This window comes from Scleropages formosus, chromosome 5 (assembly GCF_900964775.1).
Source record: "Scleropages formosus chromosome 5, fSclFor1.1, whole genome shotgun sequence".
NCBI lineage: Eukaryota > Metazoa > Chordata > Actinopteri > Osteoglossiformes > Osteoglossidae > Scleropages > Scleropages formosus.
In genome coordinates, this window is record NC_041810.1 from 21,893,791 (window position 1) to 21,910,684 (window position 16,894).

Genomic DNA, 16,894 nt, shown 5'->3' on the forward strand with positions numbered 1-16,894 from the left:
AAGACCGATGATGACATACACCTTACACAGTCTGGGGAATGATTATTTTGTTGCCTATCCACATTTATTCATTCAGCTGATGCTTTCCTCCAAAGCAACAGGCAAGGTTAAGGTTACAATTATTAACCTGTTTATACAGCTGGGTAATTTTACTGGAGCAATTTAGGGTAAGTACCTTTCTCAAGGGTACTATAGCCATAGGGGGAAATCAAACCTCCAGCCTTTTGGTCCAAAGGCAGTAGCTCTAACCACTACACTACAAGAGGTCCCTAGCTGATTACTGGACTTAGTCCACATATTTCGGTCCATAAATTTACATTTTTCTTGCTTTAGATACCTAAGGTTATTATAGTAGTTATTATGACTGTAGATGTTTCCTAGTGCAAGACTGGCATGTGTGAAGTTCATGAGAGGGACTGTTTTTCCAGTGCTCCAAAAAGGCAGGTGTCAAGGCATTATTAAGTTTCCCTCGCAGTCACAATGACACGGGAGGCAGTATTTCATCCTTGGCAGCAGACCAGGCCCTTTGTGGGACAGTGCACTATATTTACTGCCCAGTAGCAGCAAGGGCATAAAAGCACCCATTGTTCCAGCCAGCAAGGTGTCAGAAGCAATTTTCTTCTCCCTAACAATCAAAGGTATTGTGTATTATAAAGTGACATTATTTGAATGCTAGTTTAAAATTGGAAATTCACTAAGTTGCTGTTTTGGGAAAATGTGAATTATTTTTCATTTGGATTCGACTATGGACCATTTCTGAATATTTTTACTGAAAAAGATAGATTGAAAAAGCGTTTAGGGTGGTTTACAGCATTCAGATTCAGCATTTAAAATACAGCACGTGTTTAGTGTCCAAGAAAGCAGAAGTGCCTATAAATAAGAAAACTTTTTTTTTTTTCTCTCAAAGGTTTTCAAAATGGATGAGTAAGTATGCATTGCAGAGACTGTAAATTTCAGATAATTCTCTGTTATTAAATTGCATTAAACTGGGTTATATTTTGTTGCTCTACTTAATGTTGTTTTATGATAATAAACCAAGGGACATTTAAGAACATTTGCTAGAATTTTAACTTAAGTGTACAGAGTTGCTTTCTGCTTTGCTAATTCTGCTAATTCTGTTCAGGCTTTTGTGAAACACACAACCCCAAAAAATACAGAAACAGAATATCAGTATTATTTTAATAATACCAAGAACATTTATATTGCCATTTGTCACTTGTTTGTTCTTCTTTCTACTTGTGTCTCTGTTCCACTACTTTACAGTAAGGTAAGCATTTATTCCATATACATTGAAAGAATGTTACAACTATTGAAACACAATTATATAACAGTTTCTTTATCAAATAAAAATAATAACTGGATTGTTCAAGCTGTAATGGCAAGCCATCCCCCAAATGTTGATTTCTTAGTGGAGGAAAGTAATCATACCCTTTTAAAAGGGGAAAAAGTAACACTCACTGTCTGAAATGTATTTCCAACAGATGCGCAGCCTTCCCAGGCCCATTCACCCCAAGGCTGAGGCAAAGGTTAGTTTGATCGAAATGTCGCTCTTTATACAGTTGCCAGGACCATGGAAATATATTTTTACATGGTAATGCAGAGTACAGTAGCTGAAACCAGCATTAGGTTACTCGTGAAATTCACTATAAGAGCCAAAATTCCCTTTTGTCCTGTAAACCTAAGGAACAACTCATGTAAACATGGTGGCAAAGTTTATCTTGCATTACTGTAAGAATCAATAGTATTCAAGGTCATCTATGCAGCTCTGTAATCCAACAGAAGACCTTGATTCTTACTTGATGCTTAAACATGTCACAGTTGCAAATATAGCATTTAGAATGACCTAATCAGTGATGAAGACGATGGTAAAAATGTCAGAGCTAAGATAAAACCCATATCTGTCTTCTACAGCCGAAATCAAAGATATCGGCCTCCCGTAAGCTTTCTCTGAAGGTGAGTAGGTCTGGTTCTGGATGTCCTCACTTCTTTTACTGGGTTTCTCTCTAGCTGCATTGAAGATGTTCACACATTTTTTTCAAATTTAACCTGCTTAGGACTGACCATTCCTATTAACTATAGCCTGGCACCCCTTGCCTTGGGAATGACTCTTTTCCTTCTCAGATCCTGCTCCTGACCAGGGCCAAGGAGGATCTGGAGAAGGAGAAGATGGAGAGGGATGAGGAGAAGGTGCGGTACCTGAGCGAGAAACTGCCCCCACTCCAGATGTCAGGCATGTCACTGGAGGAGCTACAGGTAAGAGGAAGGGTGTCCTTCCTGCCAGAGAGCAGCTCGATGAGTCACAACCCAAGCACAGGTGATCACCTATGGTACATCCCTCACCTGTAACTGTAACAGTTATTGACATATGTGTTTGTGACTTCTTTGTTTCTTCTCATGTTAATATCTAGTTTCTTTGGGCAGAAACTCTGCAGGCAGCTTCATGAAAAAATTGACGTTGTGGATGAAGAGCGTTACGACTGCGAGGCAAAAGTGATCAAGAACAATCAAGACGTATGTATTTGGATCACCCGCTTCATCTTCTGCTGTCTGTTGTCTAAGAACTCAATGAAACTGTCAATGCAGGATTACAAAATTTTGGTTGAGCACACATTACAATAGCGTTTAACCTAAAACACATACCCTTTCAGGAGTCAAAGCCCAAATCCCCAGGTGTTTTGTACTTTATACCTACCCCCTATTTCGCATCTGTTTGATGATTTAGCTGAATGCCTTTGATTCTAATGTGGCCTAGATCCACGAGCTGAAGCTGAAGGTTCAGGACCTGGGTGGAAAGTTCAAGAAACCAGCTCTTCGCAAAGTTCGTGTCTCAGCTGATGAGATGATGCGTGCCCTGCTGGGCTCCAAGCACAAGGGTTCCATGGACCTGCGAGCCAATCTCAAGTCTGTCAAGAAGGAAGATATTAAGCAGGAGAAGGTACCAGCTTAGAGAACTCTTTGAACCAAGACCTCTCATAGCAAAATGCAGTCTATATTTCTATTAACTTAGTTACATTATTTACATAAACCTTATGCTTGGGTGATTATTTTTGCACTTCAGTAAGCCTTCGCTGAGCTATGTTCTCATTCCAAGTACTTTTTTGATGCACTTAACCTATCAAGGGAGTTGTAAGTAACTGCATGTTACTTTGTTTCTGAAGAACTTTGTTGTCTAACGCAATTTTTTTTTTTTTTTTTACACTGACCGTATGTCGCTTTGGAGAACATCATCTGTGAAATAAATAAATGTACATGTATACATAAATGGACAAGTACCCCTTCTATTTAAGGGATACATTGCAACTACAGACAGATTATAGCCATAGACGCAACACTCAAGAGCGGACCTTTAGTAGTATAGGAACCTGACACCACTGTCTAACGCACCTGTTGCTCATCAGTCAGAAGTACAGTAAGTGTTTCCTGAATGTGTTGCGTGATATGATGACTCACCAACCTGATGGATCACTCCCCACATTCCCCTGACAGGTGCTCACCACCGAGGTTGGCGATTGGCGTAAAAACGTGGAGGCCATGTCTGGCATGGAGGGCAGGAAGAAGATGTTTGATGCTGCTGGTGGAGCCCAGTGAGCAGCCTTGTGTCTGAGGAAGAAGACGGTCTGAGGGCGGGGGTAGGTGTAGACAGCATGAGGCAACAGAGCTGAAACCACATGAATCTGAGGACCTGCAGAAATTTATTCCTCACTGAGAAGAAGTTCAAATCATGAGATGCATGTGAGAGGAGCTAAAGTGGACTGTGTCATATCTTCTCAAATGTGCCTCATTGTCTTAAAACAAGAACTATAGTTGGTGAAGGTCTCTCACTGGCTGATCTCCCCCCAGCACCTAATTTAAGCTCTGTTGTCACGTAAACGTCAGTGGATTCTGCTGGCCCTCTATTTCAGAATTACATCATGTAGGTTCAGTACATACAAAGCATAATACACAAAATCAGGAGCAAACCATCCTAAATCATCATTATATATCACTGCACTACCCACATGTGATGAGAATGTTTATTGTGAGAGTATTCATGTGTTTGTTTCTTATTAATTTAATAAATTTTCAATTATACTGTATGTAATAAATTTAATATTATAAAAGTTTCGAATATATGAAAAAATAAACTGCAAATTTATTATATGCATATTTGTAGACGTGTATTGGTAAATTAGCCTGAGGGTCCTTTGCTTTATTTTGGTGTCTTCCTGCATTGCACAAAAAACATCAGCCAGCTGCAGCAGTGGACCAGCAGTTCTGAACATGGATTGTAAACGACAGTTTGTCAGAGACAAATCTATGGCTTTGTTTTTGTGTTTGGTGGAGGGGCTGCTTGGGGAGTTTGTCATGCTGTACGCTGAAAATAAGATTCGTGTGCAGTACATGCGCTGATGTTGAGTTGCTCACGATTCATTTCTCACGTGCAATAAATGACTACTCTGAATTTTTTATTTTGTTTTTCCTTTTCTTAAATGAATATACATAACATTTAAGTCTGAAACTATAACCTGTTTAACAGTATGAAATGACTGATTCAGCATCAAGCGTACTATAATGACAGCTGATTCCAGCACATAAAGTCCTCCATTCGAAGGCCTGCTGGAGAGGCACCACACATCTACAGAGCCTCTATTGCAACTGAAAATCGAAACCCAGACAGACCGACTCGGGCGTCTTGTGTAAGCCTCCCTGTTGGAGGTGTGAAGAGAGAAGCACTGTGAAAACAACAGAGGTCCCCCCAGGCATGCATAGAGCAAGAGCCAGCAATAGCATACTGAATGCACGCTTTCGATTGTGTCACCAGCAAATGTCAGCTGTCTTCCTTCACCTGTTTTTACAACTGGTACCACGCAATCAACAATAGGTTTACTGCTGAAGTATAGCATTACCTTTCCTGGTAAACTATGCCTGACCCAACAGTGACTATTTAGACAACTCATAACGTATCCCATTACACTGAAGTGGCTACTGGGGAATGCCTAGAACCATGCAAGCAAAATGCAAATGTCCACGCTAGGACACCAAATTTCCTCCGCTTGCCTGTCTTCCTTTGCTCCGTAAAAAGATATTTCTGTTTAATCATTAGTAGTTTCCAAGCTTAAAATACAGAACATAGGAAACTGTTCATCCTTTATGGTTACATACATTACAATTCCTTATCTGACACTTTTCTCCAAAAAGACTCACAATGTTAAGCTGCTTATAGTTATTTACCCATTTATACAGTTGGGTAATTTTACTAGAGTAATTTAAGATAAGTACCTTGGTCAAGGGTACTGCAGCTGGAGGTGGGATTTAAACCTGTAACCTTTGGGTCCAAAGGCAGCGGCTCTGACCAGATTCACAGCTTTATCAATACTCTTTTGTTGAATCAAATTTCACTGTAACTTCCATTTCTCTTTCGATTTACATGTAAGAAGACTAATTTCAAAATGAATTTTCCTTAAGTGTTCTAACAATTATTTCCTTTTTATTCAATATGGAAAACCCACCCTCAACCTCTAACTCATACATGATGCACAATCCTTTTGATAACGGGGCTGACTGCTTTTTTCTGTTTTTAAAAGTGTGGATTAAGTCTCAAGATGTGCCATTGTTAGAAAGTGTTGGTTTGAAATGAAAAGCTGAAGAGGTCCAGCGTTGGGCTTCACCATCTCTCTTTTTTATATTGGATGTGTACATGTTGCAGAACTGTTCACAAAATAGAAAGATTGCCCGAAACACCAAGAAAAAACACACTAACATCAACAAGTGTTTAAAATAATGACTAACATGAATCATGAGGCTCTAATGGTAAACTAAGGAGTACTGGTTGACCTACTACCATGTTCCAAGGTCACAAGGGATTGAGAGGAGAAAATTCCAACAATAATCGCTTCTACCAACCCTTCCTGCTGGGTCAGCTGTTCAGCAGCAGCAAGCAACAAGGTCCTGTATTAGTTTGTAGGTTTCTTACAGGCCCTTATATGGTCACTCGGATGATGAAAAGCATGTTATGGGTGAATGACTTCAAAAAAATAAGAGCAAAGCAGTGCTGAGGGTTACTTTTGCATTCTAGTTGTGGCACCTTCCTGTTTGTGCAGTGGCACGGATGATTTCAGCTCTACAGAGGGAGCGGCAGCGAGGCATGCTCAAGGGTGAGCAAGGGCACCTCTCCTTCACTTCATATGGGCTTCGGGGAAAAGACACCTCTCAACGAGCTAACCTACACTTGTACTCCACACTTCAGTTTAAAAAGGTAAATATTGTTTGCTTTTTGAGAGTACTAGAACTTCAGCATAACTCCATGTGGATGAAAGATTAACTTGTGCAATGCATCAGCAGCTTGTGATGATACCTGTTTGTGTAACTTTGAGTGTGCTGTAGGGAATGGCAACTAGGATAAGGGTGTTGAGCACTTTAGGGTCATGGTCAGGGTCAAAGAGGTGGGTCATGGAATTGGGATAGGATGCCATGGACAGATGACACTGGGGGAAAAGAAAAGATTTGTGGGCATCTGTCTTAAATTTAGTCTTGACAAATTTTTGTGCAGCTGTCATCAATGCTTCCTTCCTAAATTCCTCTTTGAAAATCTCTTTTGATAACATTTTTGCAACAGAGGTTAAGATGGGAAACAAAATTAAGCACAGAAAACAGTACTGAAGTAGTATCAAACCAGCCATCTGTCATGGCACAGGAAATGTATTCTTAGAAGAATTTAAAAAAAAAAAAAAGATTCAATTTTGGGGCATGCATAAGTTTGCATCTGTGGTGTTATTTCCTGGTGATCAGTTCTAAAAGCAGGCTCTTTAAAGGCTATTTTAGCAAACAAGGTCTTAAAATTTGGGACACAAAAATCCATCCTTCTAATTTAGTATCAACAGGGGGTCTCAGGTTTTACAGTGAACATTGTTTCCTTATCAAACAGTGCAAAACAGGAATAGTGCTTGGAGAGAAATATGACAGTCTTCCTGAAGTTTAAAAATCACAGTTTTTTGTAAACATTAAAACCAAAAGCACCAGACCAAAAATATAAACAAGAGAAAGACAAGATGCATTCAGCATTTATTCAGTGATCAGGAACAAAAACAATCATGTATTTGTTTTAATGCACACTATCCGTTTCAGGATGAACCCATCGACCCACCTGATTCCTTTCCTCTGCTTGCTTGTACTGACAGCAGGTGGAGAGAGCGCAAACCAAAAAGACATGGGACCAATCACTTGTGTTGTTCAGACAAACTTACAGTTGGATCTGTCTAAACATGGCCTTGTCAAAGTACCATCTGACCTACCATGGGATACCCAGTACCTAGATCTTTCATACAACAACATCACTTACTTGTACAAAGGAAACTTTGGAATTCTGTCTGAATTGTGTGTCCTGAAGATCTCTCATAATAGCCTGAAGGACATTTCCCCCTCAGCTTTTCAGGATTGTCCCAGACTGCAGCTTCTTGACATTTCCTTCAATGCCCTTAAGACCATCCCTGACTTGCCTCTAACTAGTCTTAGGTTCCTCGATCTCTCAGAGAACCTCTACAACTCCTACAGACTGGGAGAGTCCTACAGGAGCCTTGTGAATATCAACTCACTGGCCCTCGGAAGCCCCTGGGCAAGATCCGTGAAGGTGACAGACTTTTCTCCACTCAGTGCTGCCCCACTGAGGAGCATGCAGTTGGGTGCTGGGCATGAAATTGATGGGTATGAACTCAGTTCATTCACTTGTCTGCTGGCATTAAGAGAGCTAACACTTAAAATGTCCTTTTGTCAAAAACCAGAGGTACTGAAAGACATTCTTCAGGACCTGGACAAAATTGATGTTAATACTTTGACACTGATAAAATTTGTTCCTAACCAGTGCAATGTGTCCAGGGATATTGGTAAAGGCTTCAAAGGCATGAATGGCCTACTCAATCTCACCTTCAAAGACACCTGGTTCAGCAGTTCAGTTTTGACAAAGGTTGTCTTCAACATTATCCAGTCCTCGGTTCAAACTCTCTCCTTTCTGAACATAACCTTTGCCCAAGACACCTCCGAGGGTGTTCAAATTCATTCCATTCCAGGATACAACAACACAGTACACCTCAAAGTGCTCAGCTTTGACACCATCCACCATCACCAATACAATTTTCCTCTGATCAGTATCAATGCAACATTATTTCCTCACCTAACCCACCTGAAGTTCTCGGTCACTGGGATTAGCATAATTCCGTGCAATCTGATTTCAGCTCTGCCATTGCTCAAGGTACTAGATCTGTCTGACAACCTTCTGCATGACCATGGGCTATGGTGGCCTGCCTGCTCCTTTGCCCATGTGTTCCCCTCCCTGAAGGAGTTATACCTCAGAAACAACAAGTTCAAAAACCTCCAGTTCATTTCCAACCACACTTACGAAATGCCGAGCCTGGACACACTCGATCTAGGTAGCAATGTCATAACACTAAGGAAAAACAGTTGGCCTCCACATCTCACCAACCTTGCTCTTAGCAGCAATGTCCTGGGAGATGCTGTTTTTGATCATCTATCACCATTCATCCAAACCCTCAATCTGACGCAAACAGGCATCATGCAGTTGACCCAAAATAACATGTCACAGTTAACCGCCTTAAGGCAGCTCTTTTTGAGCTTCAACAACATCAAGAGCCTGCCTGATGACCTCTCCACGCCTCAACTGGTTGAGCTTCATGTGGACCAAAACAGCATCAGTACTTTTCATCAAAGAGCCTTTGAAGGACTGACTGGACTGAGAAGGCTCAAAGCAGGTAACAACCCATTTGCCTGCAACTGTGACTTATACTGGTTTGTGACCAGTTTCAACAAAACGCTGCTAATAGACTGGCCTTTGGATTATGCTTGCTACTCCCCACCTGATCTTGCAGGAATGGCATTAGAAAAGTATCTTCCAAGCAGACTGTCCTGCGATCCATGGGCTCAAGCAGCTGTGGCAGTGATGACAATTCTTGTGGTACTTACAGCTGCTGGGGCTGTATTCTATGCTTTTGATGGGGCCTGGTATCTTCAGATGCTGTGGGTGTGGATTAGGGTGAAGAGAAGAAGCCACCAGAGAGCTCAGAGGTTAGGGGAGGCCTTTGAGTACCATGTTTTCATTTCCTACAGCCAGAAGGACAGCCAATGGGTTGACACCCAGCTGGTGCCCTACCTGGAAGGGGAGCAGCTTAAACTCTGTGTCCATGAGCGTGACTTCACCCCTGGCCACTGGATCATTGACAACATCATCAGATGTGTGGAACAAAGCTACAAGACTCTCTTTGTGCTCTCCAATAATTTTGTCCAGAGCGAGTGGTGCAACTATGAGCTCTTCTTCGCCCAGCATTGGGCTATGGGCATCCAGCAAGACTCACTAGTCTTTATCCTGTTGGAACCCATTCCTGCTGACTCCCTTCCCAAAAAGTTTCTAAAGTTAAGGAAACTGCTATGGCAGCAGACTTACTTGGAGTGGCCTGGAGAAAACTCACACAGGCAGACATTGTTTTGGACCAGAGTGAAAGCCTTGCTGAAAGTGTCCCATCAGAGCACGACACTAGAGCGAGTAGCTAAGGAGGTAGCCAGTCTGTGTCCCCTACTGAATGACACTGACTAATCCAACAGTGGTGCTTGAGGCTAAAGCTAACAGGTGATGGACAGTTAAGCCCTCCTAAGCTGTAGGTGGAGATAGAAACCTTGCAGATATCTATTACAGACTGCTCCAGTAAAACCCCTGTGTAAAAATACATATGCAAAACCTTTGTGTCATCTAGCCTAACACAAGTATCACCACATTACCAAAATCTGTTCAATGCATTTCACATCATTTATTTGGATCAAAGACTAATCTGCCAGGTTTGCATTGGGCCCAGGTACTAAAGTGAGGTTAAGGCTGGTGAAGTGGAAAGTATTGCAGATAATCTGGATTTGCCCTTCTAATTGCAACATGACCAGCACTGGAGGTGCTTTTGCCAGGAAACATTTCAAATCCTTCTATTGCCAATAGATGTATATGTAGTGACTTGCTAAATACACAAATAGTCACACACACCATTTATTTTCCCCATACACTTTATGGAACGCTTCTGCTGTACTGCAGAAGACAAAAATGAAAGTGCTATGAAACAAAGTGCATACGGTACACTGCTGTTTGACATCTCTCCAGGAATCAGGCTGTAGCTGCTGGGTGACTCAGTCTTACTTAAACAGTGTTAAGTGTTACAGCCATGCTTCTGTTCATTTTCTTGAACATCTTAAAGATGTTCAACTGTCAACATTTGGCAAGAGATGTCAGTATTGTCTCTTCGGTGGGCTCACCACCTGCCGGAGAAACCATAAGGGGCCGGTGCGTTGTGATTTGGGCGGTGGTCGGGGCCGAGTGCCCGGCCGACCCAAACCTCGGGCGCCAACTCTGGTTTTTGGGACTTGGAATGTCACCTCACTGGCGGGGAAGGAGCCTGAGCTGGTGCGGGAAGTTGAGAGATACCGTCTAGATATAGTCGGGCTCACTTCCACTCACAGCGTGGGTTCTGGAACCACTCTACTCGATCGAGGGTGGACTCTCCACTATTCTGGCGTTGCCCAAGGTGAGAGGCGGCGGGCTGGTGTGGGCTTATTAATAGCCCCCCAGTTCAGCCGCCATGTGTTGGAGTCTACCCCGGTGAATGAGAGGGTCATCTCCCTACGCCTTCGGGTCAGGGAACGGTCTCTCACTGTCGTTTGTGCTTATGCGCCTAGCGGCAGTGTAGAGTACCCGGCCTTTTTAGAGTCCCTGGGGGGCGTGCTGGAAAGCGCTCCCACTGGGGACTCTGTCGTTCTACTGGGGGACTTTAACGCCCACGTGGGCAGCGACAGTGATACCTGGAGGGGCGTGATTGGGAGGAACGGCCTCCCTGATCTGAACCCGAGCGGTGAGTTGTTATTGGATTTCTGTGCTAGTCGCGGTTTATCCATAACGAACACCATGTTCATGCATAAGGGTGTCCACCAGTGCACTTGGCACCAGGACACCCTAGGTCGGAGGTCGATGATCGACTTTGTAGTCGTTTCTTCTGACCTTCGGCCATATGTCTTGGACACTCGGGTGAAGAGAGGGGCTGAGCTGTCAACTGATCACCACCTGGTGGTGAGTTGGATTCGATGGCGGGGGAAAAAGCTGGACAGACCTGGCAGGCCCAAACGCATAGTGAGGGTCTGTTGGGAACGTTTGGCGGAGGCCCCTGTCAGAGAGGTCTTCAACTCCCACCTCCGACAGAGCTTCAACCAGGTCCCGAGGGAGGTGGGGGACATTGAGTCTGAATGGACTATGTTCCGCTCCTCCATTGTCGGTGCGGCTGTTCGGAGCTGCGGCCATAAGGTCTCCGGTGCCTGTCGCGGCGGCAATCCCCGAACACGGTGGTGGACACCGGAAGTAAGGGATGCCGTCAAGCTGAAGAAGGAGTTCTATCGGGCCTGGCTGGCTCATGGGACTCCTGAAGCAGCTGACGGGTACCGACGGGCCAAACGGAGCGCGGCTCTGGCAGTCGCCGCGGCAAAAACTCGGGCTTGGGAGGAGTTCGGTGAGGCCATGGAGGAAGACTTTCGGTCGGCCTCAAAGAGATTCTGGCAAACCGTCCGGCGACTCAGAGGGGGGAAGCGGTGTTCCACGAACACTGTTTACAGTGGAAGTGGTGCGCTGCTGACCTCAGCTGAGGATGTTCTCGGGCGGTGGAAGGAGTACTTTGAGGATCTCCTCAATCCCTCCGACACGCCTTCCGTAGAGGAAGCTGAGGCTGGGGACTCGGAGGGGGACTCGTCCATTACCCTGGCTGAAGTTGCTGAGGTAGTCAAAAAACTCCTCGGTGGCAAGGCTCCGGGGGTGGATGAGATCCGCCCCGAGTTTCTCAAGTCTCTGGATGTTGTGGGGCTGTCTTGGCTGACACGCCTCTGCAGCATCGCGTGGAGTTCGGGAACGGTGCCTCTGGACTGGCAGACCGGGGTGGTGGTCCCTCTTTTTAAGAAGGGGGACCGGAGATTGTGTTCCAACTACAGGGGGATCACACTCCTTAGCCTCCCTGGGAAAGTCTATGCCAGGGTACTGGAAAGGAGAATCCGACCGATAGTCGAACCTCGGATTCAGGAGGAGCAATGCGGTTTTCGCCCTGGCCGTGGAACACTGGACCAGCTCTATACCCTCACTAGGGTGTTGGAGGGTTCGTGGGAGTTTGCCCAACCAGTCCATATGTGTTTTGTGGACCTGGAGAAGGCATTCGACCGTGTCCCTCGTGGCATCCTGTGGGGGGTGCTTCGGGATTATGGGGTTCGGGGCTCGTTGCTACGGGCTGTTCGTTCCCTGTATGACCGGAGCAGGAGCTTGGTTCGCATTGCCGGCAGTAAGTCAGACCTGTTCCCGGTGCATGTTGGACTCCGCCAGGGCTGCCCTTTGTCACCGATTCTGTTCATTATTTTTATGGACAGAATTTCTAGGCGCAGTCAGGGAACGGAGGGTGTCTGTTTTTGGTGGCCGCGAGATCTCGTCTCTGCTTTTTGCGGACGATGTGGTCCTGTTGGCTTCATCAAGTCAAGACTTGCAGCGTGCACTGGGGAGGTTTGCAGCCGAGTGCGAAGCGGCGGGGATGAGAATCAGCACCTCCAAATCCGAGGCCATGGTTCTCAGTCGGAAAAAGGTGGATTGCTCCCTCCGGGTTAGGGGGGAGTTGCTCCCTCAAGTGGAGGAGTTTAAGTATCTTGGGGTCTTGTTCACGAGTGAGGGAAAAATGGAGCGGCAGGTCGACAGACGGATCGGTGCGGCGTCTGCAGTAATGCGGTCATTGTACCGGTCTGTTGTGGTGAAGAGGGAGCTGAGTCGTAAGGCGAAGCTCTCAATTTACCGGTCGATCTACGTTCCTACCCTCACCTATGGTCATGAACTCTGGATCATGACCGAAAGAATGAGATCGCGGATACAAGCGGCAGAAATGAGTTTCCTCCGCAGAGTGGCTGGGCGCACCCTTAGGGATAGGGTGAGGAGCTCAGTCACCCGGGAGGAGCTCGGAGTAGAGCCGCTGCTCCTCCGCATCGAGAGGAGCCAGTTGAGGTGGCTCGGGCATCTGTTCCGGATGCCTCCTGGACGCCTCCCTGGGGAGGTGCTCCGGGCTTGTCCCACTGGGAGGAGGCCTCGGGGCAGACCCAGGACACGTTGGAGAGACTATGTCTCCCGGCTGGCCTGGGAACGCCTTGGGGTTCCCCCAGAGGAACTGGAGGAGGTGTGCGGGGAGAGGGAGGTCTGGAGTACTCTGCTCGGACTGCTGCCCCCGCGACCCGGCCCCGGATAAAAGCGGAGGAAGATGGATGGATGGATGTCAGTATTGTATATTTTTTACATGTTGGCTCAGCATTTGACAAGTCAAAGGAACACACACACACACACACACACACACACACACACATTTTCAGAACCGCTTGTCCCTTACGGGGTCACGGGGAACCGGAGCCTACCCGGCAACACAGGGCGTAAGGCCGGAGGGGGAGGGGACACACCCAGGACGGGACGCCAGTCCGTCGCAAGGCACCCCAAGTGGAACTCGAACCCCAGACCCACCGGACAGCAGGACTGCGGTCCAACCCACTGCGCCACCGCACCCCCTCCAAAGGAACACACAATACTGGAAATTCCAAGTTTATCAGCATCATTTCAAAGACAAATGTCAGATATGCAAAAAAACTGACAGTATTAAAAACAGATATCTTCACTGGTAGACGCACTTGTACAAAACATGGCTTCCAGAACCTTGCATACATTCTACCTTCAAGATAATGGCCAAAATGGCTTAACTGTGCCATTACAAGCTTGAAACAGGATGAAGTGTACATCACAAAACTTTGATTTTACTTCACTAAGAAAACAAAATGAAGTACTAAAAAAAAAAAAAACCCACACACAATATTACAGCAATACTTTGTCTTGACCCAGATGAAGAAATTGAGACCTCCTGGGTCACCGTTTCAGGGCACTCTTTTGGTCATAATGGGGAGATCACCATACTCAACACGGACATGAACACGCACGATTTCATGCTGGCATGCAACATGTCACTTCATAGTTATACACACGTGCCATTGTCACTATAGTTAGTTTTGTTATAGTTATGCGTTTTGCATGGTAACATTCCTTCGAATCTGCAATATCCTAATTTGGGGGGAAATCAATGAGCTTCAAGCAAAGAGCTAGAAGACACTTCAGCCAACACCCAAGAGTTAAAAGTGAGGGTGTACAGTTGAACTGTTTTCCACTGTAAAATATTTGACAAGTGTACATCTGACTTTCAAATTACCCACATCATTCAAACTGAAATATTGCCATGTGTGTTTGTGCGTTTCCTGCATTTAATAAACTGATGTGTCTCAGTAGAAATGACTGCAGACTTTGTGCAAGACTGAAGCAACAGTATGGGTAAATACACCTACAAAATGAAAAGTTTCTGTTGTTGAAAAAGTAAACATTTGAATTTCAAGTTTTAAATCCTAAATGCGCATTTAAAGCACAAAAAAAAATCTGGCATGAGATGTGACACCGGGCCTGTTTTTCAACCCAATTCATGTAGCACGTTTATAAAAAATTGGTTCCACCCAATGTTAACAGCAGCACAATGAAATTAAGTTCTCTCTGCAAAGTATGTCTTCAGCTACAGGTATTATCCCAGAGAAAGGTACACTGGTAAACTGGACAATTTAACGTACAAAACAGCAAACTATGGCAATACCGTAGCTCACTAACAGCTGGGGTCCTTCACTTCATCCAGCCATCTACATGAACAGCTGATACGTAAAAGGGAGTCCAAACCACTTCCTCTAAATTTTAATCCAAAACATGCAACACTGATTTTAAAAGTAGACTAAAAATAAAACAGTAAAGGAACACAGTATGAAGGTATGAAGACCACAGGGAGTCAAACTCATTTGAGTTCTTCATCTGTGCCCCTCATACCAGTCAGAGCAGACAGCTGATCCTGACAAAAGTTCTCTAATATGATCGGATAAACATTTAGCAGACACCTTTCTCCAAAGCGACTTACAATGGATACTACGTAGTGTTACTAGCCCACACACCTTATTCACCAAGGTGACTTACACTGCTGGATACACCCTTTACACTGGGTCACTCATCCATACATCAGTGGAACACACTTTCTGTCACTCACACACTACGGGTGAACCTGAACAAAATGTCTTTGGACTGTGGGAGGAAACCAGAGCAACTAGAGGAAACTCACACAGCCACGGGGAGAGCATGCAAATAGACTGAGCGGGGAATCAAACCCACATCCTCTTGCACCACCCAAGGGTGGTGAGACAGCAGTACTACTTGCTGTGCCACCATGATAAACCAGTTATTGCACATTGCAGAAGTACCAACCACTCCCCTCAACATTCTGCATCTTGACTGCAGACTACCAGCTTTTCAAATGTCATTTACATTTATTCATTCAGCTGACACTTTACTCCGAAGCAATTTAGTGTTAAGGTTACAATTATTCACCCATTTATACAGCTAGGTAATTTTACTGAAGCAATTTAGGGCAAGTACCTTGCTCAAGGGTACTACAGCCAGACGGGGGGGATCAAACCTGCAACCTTTGGAGCCAAAGGCAGTAATGCTAACCACTACCAGTGGTCTTGACATCTCTCAGACCCCTGGGAAGAACCATGATAAACATGACTATTTGTGGATCAAATTCACTCCATACACACACACACACACTATTTACATAAATACCATTAATATATTAATAGTTGCTTAATGCCAAGTATTTGCTTTTACAAGTGTAATGTAAAGGGGAGCATGGCAGTGCAGCGGGTTTGGACGGGTCCTGCTCTCCAGTAGGTCTGGCGTTCGAGTCCCGCTTGGGGTGCCTTGTGACGGACTGGCGTCCCGTCCTGGGTGTGTCCCCTCCCCCCCAGCCTTACACCCTGTGTTGTCAGGTTGGGACAAGCAGCTTCAGCCAGCGTGTGTGTGTGTATAATGTAATGTATATTTGGATATTAAACAGTGGTATTGGACTAAGTGACCATACACAGCTGATCATGCAGATACAGCTGGTATCATAGTTAGAGCCACTGCCTTTGGACCCAAAGGACACAAGTTTGAGTCCCACCTCCAGCTATAGTACCCTTGAGAAGATACTTACCCTAAATTGTTCCAGGAAGATCACCCAGCTGTATAAACGGGTAAATAACACATAGCTTAACATTGTAAAACACCTTGGAGATAAGAGTCAGCTAAATGAGTAAATAAAATCACAGCTGAACATGCTGGTTTAAAGAAAAAAAAAAAAAAACTTGGACCTGGTTAATTATATATACAGTTAAGTGTAGTACAGCATCAGATGCACAGCATAAGCTTAACAAAAACAGGTGTGCTGGTCCAATGTGGCTGCACAGTGAGGAGGATGACAGGAGACTCATAGGTGTCCTTCCACATAGCCCTCATGGCCATGAGCTCCAAATACGCAAGCAGGAACGCGAGGACAGGGAGGGCGACGAGCAGCAGGAACCTCAGCCTGCGGACTCAAGCAATGCGCTCGGGTGCCTTCAGCAGCAACCCCAGTGGGCTCACCATCAGTACCTCGAGCATCTTCAGCAGTATCAGCTGCGTTAACATCTTCCCCAGCCTCAACATGTTCTCCACGTGTTCCAGCAGCACCTAGCAGGAGGCTCTTTGCGTCCTGTTTCACGTGGCCTTTTGAGATCAACCTTAACCTTCTCCACGTCCCACTGGGACCCAGAGATGAGCAAAGCAGGAGGAAGTGAGAACACCTGAGCGACCAAAACAAGTACACCTTTCCCAAACCCAGGTGTGGTGCCACGTGGGCAGGCCATTTAAGGGCTCCGCCTCCAATTGAGGCATGGTCACGGACACTCACAGGTAGAGTGTTTCAAAGCTCATTCATGG

The 16,894-nt window shown here is 45.1% G+C and overlaps 2 protein-coding genes across 2 annotated transcripts; both read left to right on the forward strand.

The window, feature by feature from the left end:
• Positions 1–1,481: 1,481 nt before the first annotated feature.
• Positions 1,482–3,588, forward strand: LOC108942198 (troponin I, slow skeletal muscle-like). The gene is made up of 6 exons (XM_018765345.1): positions 1,482–1,526; positions 1,912–1,953; positions 2,122–2,253; positions 2,422–2,511; positions 2,753–2,935; positions 3,487–3,588. The coding sequence occupies exons 1-6, from the start codon at positions 1,482–1,484 to the stop codon at positions 3,586–3,588; spliced, it is 594 nt and encodes a 197-aa protein (XP_018620861.1).
• A 5,121-nt stretch (positions 3,589–8,709) lies between these two features.
• Positions 8,710–9,580, forward strand: LOC114910597 (toll-like receptor 6; the record flags this gene model as incomplete). Its single annotated transcript, XM_029252434.1, has 2 exons — positions 8,710–8,741; positions 9,097–9,580. Coding segments are annotated over 2 exons (516 nt in total), but the record flags the coding sequence as incomplete, so codon positions are not given.
• Between the last annotated feature and the right edge of the window lie 7,314 nt (positions 9,581–16,894).